This window comes from Pseudophryne corroboree, chromosome 7, assembly GCF_028390025.1.
Source record: "Pseudophryne corroboree isolate aPseCor3 chromosome 7, aPseCor3.hap2, whole genome shotgun sequence".
Lineage (NCBI taxonomy): Eukaryota > Metazoa > Chordata > Amphibia > Anura > Myobatrachidae > Pseudophryne > Pseudophryne corroboree.
This window is the reverse complement of record NC_086450.1, coordinates 320,360,185-320,375,586: the sequence shown is the minus strand read 5'-3', so window position 1 is coordinate 320,375,586 and position 15,402 is coordinate 320,360,185. Positions and strand designations below refer to the sequence as shown.

At 46.6% G+C, this 15,402-nt stretch overlaps 1 protein-coding gene across 1 annotated transcript in view; it reads left to right on the top strand.

Moving 5' to 3' along the window:
- The window catches only part of LOC134944150 (vitellogenin-like), a 162,132-nt gene that overhangs the window by 28,379 nt on the left and 118,351 nt on the right, over positions 1–15,402 (top strand). Inside the window, exon 7 of the mRNA XM_063932731.1 lies at positions 998–1,178. Within this exon, the coding sequence (XP_063788801.1) occupies positions 998–1,178 (181 nt within the window). The remainder of the gene's footprint in view (positions 1–997; positions 1,179–15,402) is intronic.

Below are 15,402 nucleotides of genomic sequence, written 5' to 3'. Positions count from 1 at the left end.
TGCTTTTATGCTGCAAGCTGTTGGCCAAACGGTTTATGTAGACGAGGTAAATGATGTATATGGTGTGATACAGCCTATATGTTACTCTCACTAAAACAACTTGGACTTCATTAAAGTTACATAAAGTAGCTAAAAAGCCTGCTAAGAAAAAATTGTGTAATAATCATTAAAATTCTCCCCATGCTTCCAATTCTAATATCACTGCAAAGCATACTGCCAAAGTGACCTAATGTATATAAGAAGCTTAGGAGTTTAAATCTCACTGTTCATTTTTAAAGCTTTTAAACCCATTTAATAAATGATTTCATATTGTTTTGACAGGTTTTGCATGTACTCATTGCCAGATACATATTCATGGATGTCACTGAACTATTGTCTGTACTATAATCTATACTCAGATAACCTTCTTTATTGGGATAAACTGGTTAACGTCCAGAAAAGTAGTTTATACAGTAGATGACCAATAGAAATCTGCTGTCATTTAAAGTGTATTTGTCATGTACAAACACTAGAGGCAGCCATTTTGTGAATTGAAGCTATACAAGGATGCAGGATAGTGATGTTATTGAGACATGAGGCACGTTTTTATGCCTCATACTTTAGTGATGTCACTAATTAGTAGGGAATTAATGTACTGCAGTCTCATGGATATTGCTTGACACCTCATAAAGGGCGACTCAGTAATTTCTCAAGTATTTAAATATTATCTACTAGTAATAATATAACATTTCTGTGTGTATGTTTCTAGTTTCATTATGTAAATTATCTGTTAGGTTTCAACTATCTCATTCTTCATCTATTCATCCTTTAATAATCTCTCTGTGGGCCACAAATAAGATTGTATGCCATAAATAATTTATTAAAAGTTGTTCATGGCCCATGTATTCTGTAATGCATGTAACACGGAATGTGTGTATTGTTTATGAATAATTTCTGTGTAACGGTCAACATCAAATTTTGGTGTCTGGTAACCACTTATTGTGGACATTTTTGACAGCAAATTCTAGACTCCAGCTTGGAATGCATGCAGACATTTAAAGATGGCATATTAGCAGAGACCACTTGCAAAGAGTCGCATCTAGTCACCATATTTTCTCGGGATGGAAATGGTGCAAGAACACAGATTCAAACAATTCTTAAGCTGCAGAAAATAGAAGCAGATACTTTACCCAATAAAGGTTAGTGGCAAATTTAAAACACAATCATTATCTATTTATAGGTCTCATAACTATATTTGAATTCGTGTGAAAATAAAGTTGGTACAAATTATGTTTTTTTCTGTGTCAGCGGTGTTAAATGATATTGCTGACCATATTGACATCAGTAAATCTAGTGTTTCAATGCTGCTTAAAACTCACAGCAGAACTGAATTTGCTTAACCAAATCAAAAGAGGAAAGGTGGACAGAAAGTACACAACAATGTAACACTATAGCCAAAACTGTCACACGGTGAAAAGCAATTCCTTGCAACTAAAGTGAGCAAAATATGTGCAAAACAAGTTATTGCAGCTAAGGCTGGAGAATTAATAAAAAATTATACTGTTTGTATGTAAAAAATTCTGAGTTTTTTTTATTTTTTTTTTATAAAAACATGAAACACCACAAAGAACAAGCTTTGCCCAACTAATTTGCATCAATTGATCTACCCATGGCAGTCAGTTTAAATCATAGTACTAAAATGTAAATCTGATGTGCACACTGTAGTCTTTCTTCCAAGGGATCCATTTAGCATACCGCAGATCTATCTATTTATGGTCTCTTAGCTATTTATCAAAGAATACTGCCACTGATTGGTGGCAGCAGCCATATCCAGCAATATATATATTTTTATTGGATATTATAATTTATGTAATTAACCTATTTTCATAGTCTCTGACTCTCTAAGGGCCTGATTCTGAGTCGGATGCTGCAACATCTGTGTGGGGTGGTCTTCAGTATGCCGAATGTCGGGATCCCGGAGCACAGTATACCGGCGCCGGGATCCCGACACCCGGCATACCGACAGCTATTCTCCCTCGTGGGGGGTCCACGACCCCCCTGGAGGGAGAATAAATAGTGTGGCGAGCGCAGCGAGCCCGCAAGGGGCTCCTTTGCACTCGCCACACTGTTGGTATGCCGGCGGTCGGGCTCCCGGCGCCGGTATGCTGGTTGCCGGGAGCCCGGCCGCCGGCATACCATACTACACCCTCTGTGTGTGCGCCGTTTGCTGGTAACTCTTCTGCGACTTTATGTAAATGCCGGTACATGCTCTTTCCTGTGAACAGTCGTACATCTGAATGTGCAAAGACTTAGACGTCCACTTTGAGCGTCTTTAGACACTGAAATGTCTCTTGGTCCGTCTATAGACGCAACCATTGGTCACACCATTGAAACTTGCAGCAACTCCATTCTAGGTGCAGATTATCCATCAGAAAATGGCCTCCAATGTGAGCGATTAAGCATCTGAGTTTGCATCCACTTTAGTGACATGTCAGCAATAGTCTTATGCATGTGTTATGGGAGTATCTCCATGCATCCAATTAGACACCTCCATGTCACCGCCATAGAAGCCCAATGCATTTTCAATGCAGGAAAGCACAATGTGAGCACAGACTCTAGACGCATGCACAGTAGAAAGAAAAATCACTCAGCTGCCTCAGACATCGACACTGCTTTAGACTCAAAATCACGCTCTAAATGTATAACCACATGACTGGCTGGTCCCATAGCCATATTAAGGGGGGATGCAGGGCATACTGTACCCCGGGTCCCCCTTTGTCAGGAGGCCCCCTGGCCAGAGCACACTGACATCACTAGCTTTCCCTCTTAAGCAGCAGCAGAACCAGCAGCCAGAATGTGAGCAGGACAGTATGCAGTGCAGGCAGAGACACAGGAATATCATGTTTCATGAGCTACCTACAGAGCTTTCTGACCAGTTTAGAGATAGGAGGGTGGAGAGAGCTGTAAGTGACACAGGGATCCCAGCTTCTCCTCCTCCCTGCCTGGATGTCTGAGTCCTGTGTAAACTTTTAGGCAACTAAACCATTTGGGTCTAGAAATAGAGACACACACACAGAGAGTCCTCCTGAGTCCTGTCACAGTGTGTAAGTAGTACAGAGACTGCTGCTATTCTTGCACGTGGCAAGATAAAATATTTTATTTTTCTATGTGTATTTTAAGGTTAAGTTGTCTGTGTTCCACTACAAGTACAGTTTATAAAATAGTTGGCTTTCAATTAGGTGGAGCTATAAACGGTACCCAGGCATTGTTAAACTATTAGTTAAAACGAATATACACCATTGGTTTCAATTTAATATACACAATCCATACCTCCCACTATGACCCATTCCAGAAGGGACGAAATGCTCTCTATCTGGACTTCCTTCTTAATTTATGATTGCAATCACCTGTGTTGAAATACCTTTCTTATCAATTAAATAGTTCAACACAGGTGACGCCAATCGTACATTAAGAGGAAAGCCCATGTAGAGAGTAATTTGTCCCCCTTGGAATGAGTCATGTTGTGAGGTATGCACAATTTAATATACATCCCCCACCTTCCATCGGGGCCCCCCTGTCTTAAGTGCCCCAGGCACCCCCAAGGCTTTATCCGGCCCTGGCTGGCCCTATGCAATAAGTCAGAAGGCAATAGCAGGAAAACAGAGCAGGGATTTAAAGACTTCAGCGGTTCAGAAGTGAAAATTTCACAAAAGGTTCATACTGTATAACAAGGATGTCTGATATATATATATATATATATATATATATTCTAGAGAAACACAGTAATTGAATAAAAAATAATGTATAAAGCATATTGGACCTTCTTCAGGTTCAGTTGCAGGTTTGCTATTTTAGCAAAACTGCAACTAGCAGCGATCACATGCTGGGGACCCCCCAGCACAGGGCAAGTCCGCCCCGGAATGCAAATGCCCGGCAGCAATGTAATTGTAATGCAGTTGCGATCGCACCGCTAATTTGTAAATGCCTCCCTGCCTTTGCAGCCAGACTGCGTAAGCAGGAACAGAGCCGCCATTTTTTGTGTTGCAGTGGCCACATGTGATGTCACGTGGCCGCCCCCATGAACACGTCCCTGTTTCCAACAACACGCCCGCCCATCACCGCGATGCCGCCCCGGACCGACCCGCGAACACCTCTGCCTGTCAATCAAGTGGGCATGCACAGTACGGCTGCGGCACGTGCACACTGGACATTAATAGTGCAGAATGTGATCGCCATACTGAATAAGGCCCTTTATCTCTCGCAAATGTTTTCAAGTGATTCTCAATTTAACAAGCAGGCCCTTAGGTCTAGGTATTAAAGACAATTATAGTTAAAGAATTGCCACTTAATTTAAGGAAAGGCTCCCATACATCACAGATACATCAGATACATCACAGATGAATTGGGGCAATGCCCCGATCCCCCAACCACCAGATTTGGAAATTGGAAACATTAAACATGTTTAAAAATGACGATTCCGACCGAAAATGGTTGTGATCTGCAAATCGGGTATTTTTAACATGTTTAATTTCCCCAATTCACAGACAGATCGGCGATCATTGCTGGCTGCCAATTAGCGGATCCAGTTGGTGGATCAGCAGTGTCAGCGGGTCGGGGAATCCCGCCAGCTGATGTATGGGGGGGCTTAAGAATAATTTTTTATGCCAGCTAAATGTACATAAATAGCTTATAAGCACAAACAGCTTGAAAATCTAAATATTTTTTAACATGAACGATGCTTATACATTTCCCAATTACTGTACATAAGTAACATAACACATGTATGGATCTTTTAGACTATCTTCTACTCCAATGGCACCTAACCCTCAGTTTCTGGTACCCTAATGATTATTTAAGTGTCCTATCCTCTGATGCAGAAAATAGGATTTTAATACCTACCGGTAAATCCTTTTCTCCTAGTCCGTAGAGGATGCTGGGGACTCCAAAAGGACCATGGGGTATAGACGGATCCGCAGGAGACATGGGCACACTAAAAGACTTTTACTGGGTGTGAACTGGCTCCTCCCTCTATGCCCCTCCCCCAGACCTCAGTTATAGGAACTGTGGTGAGACGGACATTTCGAGGAAAGGATTTTTGTTAACTAAGGGCGAGAAACATACCAGCCCACACCACAAACATACCGTACAACTGGAGCAATAGTAAACCAGATAACAGTATGAACTAACAACAGCAACAAGCTGAATACAACTGATACACAAACCTCGTGTAACCGAAAATAACCAGTATCAAAACAACTGCAAGGAACAGTCCGGGATGGGATGGGATGGGCGCCCAGCATCCTCTACGGACTAGGAGAAAAGGATTTACCGGTAGGTATTAAAATCCTATTTTCTCTTTTACGTCCTAGAGGATGCTGGGGACTCCAAAAGGACCATGGGGTCTATACCAAAGCTTCAGACCGGGCGGGAGAGTGCGGACGACTCTGCAGCACCGATTGAGCAAACATAAGGTCCTCATCAGCCAGGGTATCAAACTTGTAGAATCTAGCAAAAGTGTTTCAACCCGACCATGTAGCTGCTCGGCAAAGTTGAAGCGCCGAGCCCCTTCGGGCAGCCGCCCAAGATGAGCCCACCTTCCTGGTAGAATGGGCCTTTACTGACTTCGGCAACGGTAGCCCAGCCGAAGAATGAGCGTGCTGAATCGTATTACAAATCCAGCGTGCAATAGTCTGCTTAGAAGCAGGATTTCCAATCTTGTTGGAAGCATACAGAACAAACAGAGCCTCTGTTTTTCTAGTAAGAGCCGTTCTGGCGACATAAATTTTCAAAGCTCTTACAACATCAAGAGATTTTGGGACTGCCACAGCATCCATAGCCACAGGTACCACAAAAGGTTGATTTATGTGAAACGAAGACACCACCTTCGGCAGAAATTGTTGACGAGTCCTCAATTCCGCTCTAGCCACATGAAAAATCAAATATGGGCTCTTGTGAGAGAAAGCTGCCAACTCTGACACTCGTCTGGCAGACGCTAAAGCCAAAAGCATGACCACTTTCCAAGTGAGAAACTTCAACTCAACCTTACGCAAAGGTTCAAACCAGTGAGACATAAGAAACTGCAACACCACTTCAAGATCCCATGGTGCCATGGGTGGCACAAATGGATGATGGATATGCAGCACTCCCTTCACGAAAGTCTGAACCTCAGGAAGGACGGCCAATTCCTTTTGAAAGAAGATAGATAAAGCCGAAATCTGCACTTTGATGGAACCCAATTTCATGCCTACATCCACGCCTGCCTGTAAAAAATGGAGCAAACGACCCAAGTGAAACTCCTCCGCAGGAGCTGCTTTGGTTTCACACCACGACACATACCTTCTCCAAATACGGTGATAATGTTTCGCCGTGACCTCCTTCCTAGCCTTAAGGAGAGTGGGGATGACCTCCCCGGGAATACCCTTCCGGGCTAGGATCTGGCGTTCAACTTCCTTGCCGTCAAACACAACTGCGGTAAGTCCAGGAACACGCATGACCCCTGCAGTAACAAGTCCTCTCTTAGAGGAAGCGGCCAGGGATCTTCCACTAGTAATTCCTGAAGATCCGGATACCAGGCCCTCCGAGGCCAATCTGGAGCGACGAGTATAACCTGAACCCTTGTTCGTCTTATGATCCGCAACACCTTTGGAATGAGAGGAAACGGAGGGAACACATACACCGACTGAAACACCCACGGAGTTACTAGGGCGTCCACCGCACAGGCTTGGGGGTCTCTTGACCTGGAACAATCCTTCGGAAGCTTCTTGTTGAGGCGAGACGCCATCATGTCTATCAGAGGCATGCCCCAACGCCTTGTCACTTCTGCAAATACCTCTTGATGAAGAGCCCACTCTCCTGGATGGAGATCGCGTCTGCTGAGGAAGTCTGCTTCCCAGTTGTCCACACCCAGGAGGAAGACTGCTGACAGAGTGCTCACGTGCTGTTCCGCCCAGCGGAGAATTCTTGTGGCTTCCGCCATTGCCACCCTGCTCCTTGTTCTGCCTTGGCGGTTTACGTACGCCACCGTTGTTATGTTGTCCGACTGGATCAGGACAGGGAAGAAGGTTCTTCGCTTGCAGGAGGCCATTGTAAATGGCTCTTAACGCGAGAACATTTATGTGGAGACAAGATTCCTGGCTTGACCATTTTCCCTGGAAACCTCTTCCTTGCGTGACTTCCCCCCAGCCTCTGAGACTTGCATCTGTGGTCAGCAGGACCCAGTCCTGGATTCCGAATCGGCATCCCTCTAGAAGGTGAGAGTCTTGCAGTCACCACAGGAGAGAAATCCTGGCCCTGGAAGATAGACTTATTTTCCAATGCATGTGCAGGTGAGACCCGGACCTTTTGTTCAGCAAATCCCACTGAAACACCCGAGCATGAAACCTGCCAAACGGAATGGCTTCGTAAGCCGCAACCATCTTCCCTAGCACTCGAGAGCATTGATGAATCGACACTCTTGCCGGTCTCAGAAGCTCCTTGACCATGGTCTGTATTTCCAGAGCTTTTTCCTCCGGAAGAAACACTCTCTGTAGCTCTGTGTCTAGGATCATGCCCAGGAAGGGCAGCCGAGTTGTCGGGATCAACTGAGACTTTGGCAAATTTAGAATCCAACCATGATATCGCAGCACCGACAGGGAGAGTTCCACATTTCTTCGCAACTGTTCTCTTGATTTCGCCTTTATCAGGAGATCGTCCAAGTACGGGATAATTGTGACCCCTTGCTTGCGAAGGAGTACCATCATTTCCGCCATAACCTCGGTGAAAACCCTCGGGGCCGTGGAAAGCCCAAACGGCAACGTCTGAAATTGGTAATGACAATCCTGTACCGCAAATCTCAGGAAGGCCTGATGAGGAGGATATATCGGGACGTGTAAGTAAGCATCCTTTATGTCGACTGACGCCAAAAAATCCCCCCCTTCTAAGCTGGAGATCACAGCTCGAAGAGATTCCATCTTGAACTTGAAAGTTTTCAAGTATGGATTGAAGGATTTTAGGTTCAGAATCGGTCTGACCGAGCCGTCCGGCTTCGGCACGACAAAGAGGCTCGAATAGAACCCTTCCCCCCGTTGGGACGGGAAAACCGGCACCATGACCCTCTGACACAGCTTTTGTATCGCAGCATTTACTACTACTCTTTCTGGAAGAGAAACTGGAAGGGCCAACTTGAAAAAGCGGCGGGTGGGCATCTCCTGAAACTCCAGTTTGTACCCTTGGGACACTATGTCTAAAACCCATGGATCCAAGGCCGATTGAAACCAGGCCTGACTGAAGACTCGGAGATGGCCCCCCACCGGCACGGACTCCCGCAGGGGAGCCCCAGCGTCATGCGGTGGACTTAGTAGAGGCGGGGGAGGACTTTTGGTCCTGGGTGCCTGACACTGCAGGCGACCACTTTCCCCTTCCTCTACCCTTTGAAGCGAGGAAGGACGAACCCCTACCTCTTTTGTATTTATTAGGCCAAAAGGACTGCATCTGCTGATGGGGCGTCTTTTTCTGTTGTGTGGGAACATAAGGAAGAAAAGATGACTTACCCGCAGTAGCGGTAGACACCAGGTCAGCAAGGCCGTCACCAAACAAGACACTACCTTTAAAGGGGAGAGCTTCCATATTTTTCTTGGAGTCGGCATCAGCATTCCATTGATGAGTCCACATCGCGCTCCTGGCCGAGACCGCCATGGCATTGGCTCTTGATCCCAAGAGGCCAACATCCCTCGCCGCATCCTTTAGGTAATTAGCAGCGTCCTTGATATAACCAAGAGTCAAAAGAATGTTATCCTTATCAAGGGTATCCATATCAGAAGCCCATTTAGCAATAGCACTACTCACCATTACCGACGCCACAGCAGGTCTGAGCAATGCACCAGTATTAACGAAAATGGCCTTCACTGTCGTCTCCAGCTTGCGATCTGCCAGATCCTTGAGAGCAGCCGTGTCAGGAGACGGCAGCGCCACCTTCTTGGACAATCAGGATAGAGCCTTGTCGACATTGGGAGACGACTTCCATTTCTCCCTGTCATCAGAGGGAAAAGGATATGCCATAAATATTCTCTTGGGAATCTGCCACCTCTTGTCCGGCGACTCCCAAGCCTTTTCACAAAGAGCGTTCATTTCATGAGAGGGGGGAAACTTCACCTCAGGCTTTTTCCCTTTAAATAAGCAAACCCTCGTGTCTGGAACAGCAGGTTCCTCAGAGATATGTAAAACATCTTTAATAGCCACAATCATGTACTGAATACTCCTAACTACCCTTGGGTGTAAAGTAGCCTCATTGAAATCGACATCGGAATCAGAGTCCGTGTCGGCATCTGTATCTACCATCTTGGTAAATTAACGTTTCTGTGACCCCGAGGGGGTCTGCACCTGAGACAAAGCATCCTCCATGGATTTCCTCCATGTTTGTGTCTGAGAATCCGATTTATCCAGCCTCTTAGACAATAAAGCCACATTTGCATTCAGTGTACTCAACATATTCACCCAATCAGCAGTCGGCTGTGCCGACAGAGTCATTCCCAAGTCCTTTTCTGCGCCCCCAGTAACTTCCTCCGGGGAGGAACACTCAGCCTCAGACATGTCAACACGTAGTACCGACACATCCACACTCCCAAACAAGGGGACAGACCCACAGGGAAGCCTACAGAGAGAAATACAGAGGGAATATGCCAGCTCACACCCCAGCGCCCATATACTACAAAGCAATAATATATGTGGTCAGCGCTGTCATTAACAATAAAAAGCACCAAATTGTATGTGCCCCCCCCCCCCCCCCGTTTTGCTCCCTTGTTACTTTGAAGGAGCTTGGAGGACGGGGCCAGCGTTTCTGCAGCGGCTGTGAACAGAGAGAAAATGGCGCTGTTGAGCTGTGCGGATAAGCCCCGCCCCTTCCCGGGGCGCTGTAGTCCCGCTCAAATTTTAAATATTTATACTGGCGGGGGAATGGTATACGGTGCACGGGCACCGAATATGCTCTTTGCCAGTCAGATTGACTCCAGTAACTGCTGCCCAGGGCGCTCCCCCCATCGCCCTGCACCCTGTAAGTGCCGTTGGTGATGTGTGTGGGAGCATGGAGCGCAGCGCTACCGCTGTGCTGTACCTCCATTACTGAAGTCTTCTGCCGTCTGATGTCTTCTGTTCTTCTAATACTCACCCGGCTTCTTTCTTCTGGCTTCTGTGAGGGGGTGACGGCGCGGCTCCGGGAACAAGCAGCTAGGCGAACCAAGTGATCGAACCCTCTGGAGCTAATGGTGTCCAGTAGCCTAAGAAGCAGAGCCCTTAACTAAGAAGAAGTAGGTCTGACTTCTCTCCCCTCAGTCCCACGATGCAGGGAGCCTGTAGCCAGCAGGTCTCCCTGAAAATAAAAAAGCCTACCATAAGTCTTTTCCAGAGAAACTCAGTAGAGCTCCCCTAGTGTGTGTCCAGTCACTCCTGGGCACAGAGTCTAACTGAGGTCTGAGGGAGGGGCATAGAGGGAGGAGCCAGTTCACACCCAGTAAAAGTCTTTTAGTGTGCCCATGTCTCCTGCGGATCCGTCTATACCCCATGGTCCTTTTGGAGTCCCCAGCATCCTCTAGGACGTAAGAGAAATGTTAATATACCATATATTTGTCCTACATTGCCTTGTACTGTAAGTCATTGTTTTCCTGTTCTGCTCATTTGTTTATGTACTAGTGATGTGCACCGGACATTTTTCGGGTTTTGTGTTTTGGTTTTGGATTCGGTTCCGCGGCCGTGTTTTGGATTCGGACGCGTTTTGGCAAAACCTTCCTGAAATTTTTTTGGCGGATTCGGGTGTGTTTTGGATTCGGGTGTTTTTTTTACAAAAAAACTTCAAAAACAGCTTAAATCATAGAATTTGGGGGTCATTTTGATCCCATAGTATTATTAACCTCAATAACCATAATTTCCACTCATTTCCAGTCTATTCTGAACACCTCACAATATTATTTTTAGTCCTAAAATTTGCACCGATGTCGCTGAATGTCTAAGCTAAGCGACCCAAGTGGCCGACACAAACACCTGGCCCATCTAGGAGTGGCACTGCAGTGTCAGACAGGATGGCACTTCAAAAAATAGTCCCCAAACAGCACATGATGCAAAGAAAAAAAGAGGTGCACCAAGGTCGGTGTGTGACTAAGCTAAGCGACCGAAGTGGCCGACACAAACACCTGGCCCATCTAGGAGTGGCACTGCAGTGTCAGACAGGATGGCACTTAAAAAAATAGTCCCCAAACAGCACATGATTCAAAGAAAAAAAGAGGTGCACCAAGGTCGCTGTGTGACTAAGCTAAGCGACCGAAGTGGCCGACACAAACACCTGGCCCATCTAGGAGTGGCACTGCAGTGTCAGACAGGATGGCACTTAAAAAAATAGTCCCCAAACAGCACATGATGCAAAGAAAAAAAGAGGTGCACCAAGGTCCCTGGATGGCTAAGCTAAGCGACCCAAGTGGTCGACACAAACACCTGGCCCATCTAGGAGTGGCACTGCAGTTTTCTAGCGAGAGGATGAGTGCTTCCATCCTCATGTGAATCTGAACCACTAGCCATGAACATAGGCCAGGGCCTCAGCCGTTCCTTGCCACTCCGTGTCGTAAATGGCATATTGGCAAGTTTACGCTTTTCCTCAGACGCTTTTAATTTAGATTTTTGGGTAATTTTACTGAACTTTTGTTTTTTTGGATTTTACATGCTCTCTACTATGACATTGGGCATCGGCCTTGGCAGACGACGTTGATGGCATTTCATCATCTCGGCCATGACTAGTGGCAGCAGCTTCAGCACGAGGTGGATCTTGATCTTTCCCTATTTTACCCTCCACATTTTTGTTCTCCATTTTTTAATGTGTGGAATTATATGCCAGTAATATATCAATAGCAATGGCCTACTGTACCGTACTGCTATATATTATATACTGGTGGTCAGCAAAATTATGCACTGTCCTCCTACTACTGCGCACAACAAATAAAATGCACCACAGGTATGGATGGATAGTATACTTGACGACACAGAGGTAGGTAGAGCAGTGGACTACTGTACCGTACTGCTATATATTATATACTGGTGGTCAGCAAAATTATGCACTGTCCTCCTACTACTGCGCACAACAACTAAAATGCACCACAGGTATGGATGGATAGTATACTTGACGACACAGAGGTAGGTAGAGCAGTGGACTACTGTACCGTACTGATATAATACTGGTGGTCACTGGTCAGCAAAATTCTGCACTGTCCTCCTACTATATACTACAATGCAGCACAGATATGGAGCGTTTTTCAGGCAGAGAACGTATAATACTGGTGGTCACTGGTCAGCAAAACTCTGCACTGTCCTCCTACTATATAATACTGGTGGTCCCCAGTCCCCACAATAAAGCACACTGAGCACAGATATTTGCAGCACACTGAGCACAGATATGGAGCGTTTTTCAGGCAGAGAACGTAGATATTTTCAGCACACTGAGCACAGATATTTGCAAGCACACTGAGCACAGATATTTGCAGCACACTTAGCACAGATATTTGCAGCACACTGAACACAACTGAGAGAACGCTGCACACGTCCTCTCCCTATCATCTCCAATGCACGAGTGAAAATGGTGGCGACGCGTGGCTCCTTATATAGAATACGAATCTCGCGAGAATCCGACAGCGGGATGATGGCGTTCGGGCGCGCTCGGGTTAACCGAGCAAGGTGGGAGGATCCGAGTCTGCCTCGGACCCGTGTAAAATGGGTGAAGTTCGGGGGGGTTCGCATTCCAAGGAACCGAACCCGCTCATCTCTATTATGTACTTTGTTATGTGCTGCTGAACCCTTGTGGTGTCATATAAATAAATGATAATAATAATAAGACTGCATGCATTTGAGATCTTGGTCTCAAGCAGGTTAAATGGGCAGGCACAACAGTTCAGTGTAATTGAAATTACCTTGGCTTTCATTCCAGTTTAGTACAATGTCCTACAGAGACATTGGTAGACAAAAATAGACATCTACAGTACTACACAATCACCCAAATGTATTTAGGGCCTATTTCAGACCTGATCGCTGTTTTTCTCTTATGTCCTAGTGGATACTGGGGTCTTGTACTTTAGTACCATGGGGTATAGATTGGGTCCACTGGAGCCTGGCACTTTAAAACTTTTAGTGTGTGTGTATGTGTGTGCTGGCTCCTCCCCTCTATGCCCCTCCTACCATACTCAGTTTAGAAAAAAGTGCCGAAGGAGCCGGTTGCACTTCTCTGGAGCTCCAGAGATTTTTCTTTTAAATGTAATTTAGTTTATTATTTTCAGGTAGCTCTGCTTGGCAGACAGACTACCTGCTTCGTGAGACTTAGAAGGGGGACTGAACCAACCTCCTGAGGGTTAATGGTTCATCATTTCAGCTGACAGGACACTTAGCTCCTGAGGTGCTGATCACTCATCGTCAGTATGTGTGCCCACACCGGCAGCTAGCCACCACCCTCTAACAGATGCAGAAGATCAGGTGCGGTGAGTGTTACACTGGGGTCCTGGTAAGCAGATCCCCAGTGCAGTTTGGCGGCATGTCACGCAGCGGTCACGGGCACGGAGCTGCGGTGCCCGCCGTGGAGGGAACTGGCTCAGGGCTATTGCCCCGCAGTGCTCACTGTCATCCAAGGCTTTGTGTGGACTGTAAATGACATTTCCAAGGTGTTTTACACTTGTGGCCAGTATAATCTTGTCAGGGACTGCGCACCATTGCAAGGGACCAGCGGCAGGAAGGAGCAATTTTCCTGTTGCTGCGGATCACCAAGGCTGCATGCCCGCTGCTCCTCCAGGACCCACACTGTTACAGACTGTCTGAACTGGTACCAGGGTGTCATAGATAGGGGGGATCACGTCAGCGGTAACACCGCTGCACTGATTTTACATACACTTATTTTCACACATTGTGCTGCTGTGTTCTGTGTGCTGGGTCTGCTCCTCAGTGTCACTCCAAAGGGCTCTCTAGGGTCTGTGTGGGGTGTTGGGCAACGGGGCTGTTGTTTCCTGTATAATGTCTGAAGACTTGGTTATGTGTGCTGCTTGTAATTCTACCCCGTCTTCAGGGGGGTCTCTCATGTGTGAGCAATGTTCCTTGTCTCATCAAGGGCCCAGCTCACAGGCACCTGACTGGTTGGACAGCCTTAAGAGCGTGATTCGCAATGTCAATTCAACCAGCTGTAGCTAAAAGGGAGAGGCTGGTGTTAAAACACTCAATTGATTGCTAAAACACTCAATTGATTTCTAAAACACTCAATTGATTGTGTAGCTAAGGCAGCATATTCCAGGAAGGCTTCGCAGCCCCTTCTAGTGGCTTCACACAACCACTCACTGCCACAGGTTTTACAGTCCGATTCTGATTCTGATCAGCCAGGTGTGGATGATGACGACACGGATGAGGACAGCTCTCTGTCCCCTGGGGTGGAGGCCCTCATTTTTGCCATAAGAGAGGTCCTTCACATACCGGACCCGGAGGCGGAACCAGATGAGGAGTTATACTTTAATGTAAGACCCAAGAGTTCAGAAACCTTTACGGTGTCTAAGGAGTTAAACTCCCTGGCCAAGGAGGCTTGGTTAAACCTTGATAAAAAAATTTTTACATTCCTCAGAGGTTTTTATTTACCTTTCTCCTTCCAGCTGAGGTTAGGAAGGTCTGGGAAAACCCCCCATCGGTCGATACATCTGTATCCAGACTGTCAAAAAAATGGTACAGCCTGTCCCTGGGGCTGTATCCCTGAAGGAGACTGCTGACCATAAAATTGAGACAACGCTCAAGGCCATTTATACGGCAGCAGGTGCAGCACAGCGCCCCACAATAGTTTGCGGGTGAATATCCAGGGCTGTGATAAAGTGGTCTAATAATGTTATTGATGGTTTATACGCTCTGACCCGGGATGAGGTTGTTACCCTGCTGCAATATATACAGGATGCTGCAAATTTTATGAGCAAGACTATAAAGGAGTTGTGTAAGATTAATGGCTGCACTACTGCTATGGCGGTCTCAGCGCGCAGAGCTCTGTGGTTAGGTCAATGGGCGGCGGACGCCGATTCCAGAAAGGGTGTAGAAAATCTTCCCTTTACAGGTGATGCCTTGTTTGGAGACGAATTGAATAAGTGGATCTCCCAAGCAATGGCGGGTAAGTCTACCTATCTGCCGTCGGCTGCGCCACCTTCTAGACGTTCTTACATCGGACCCTCCTTGCAGTCCTTTTGTGTGGCAAGGTTCAGAGGCAGGGGCCGAGGGGTCTCCACCACCTCCAGAGGTGGTGGAGTTAAGTCTCTAGGTGTTAAGTCTCGTAAACCTGCACCTGCTGTCTCCCTGGACCAGACCACCGGATCCACTGCCACTAAATCCTCCGCGTGACGGTTGGCCCCAGCGACAAGGCGACTTTCAGATAGGTGAACGCATTCAACACTTTGCCCACGTGTG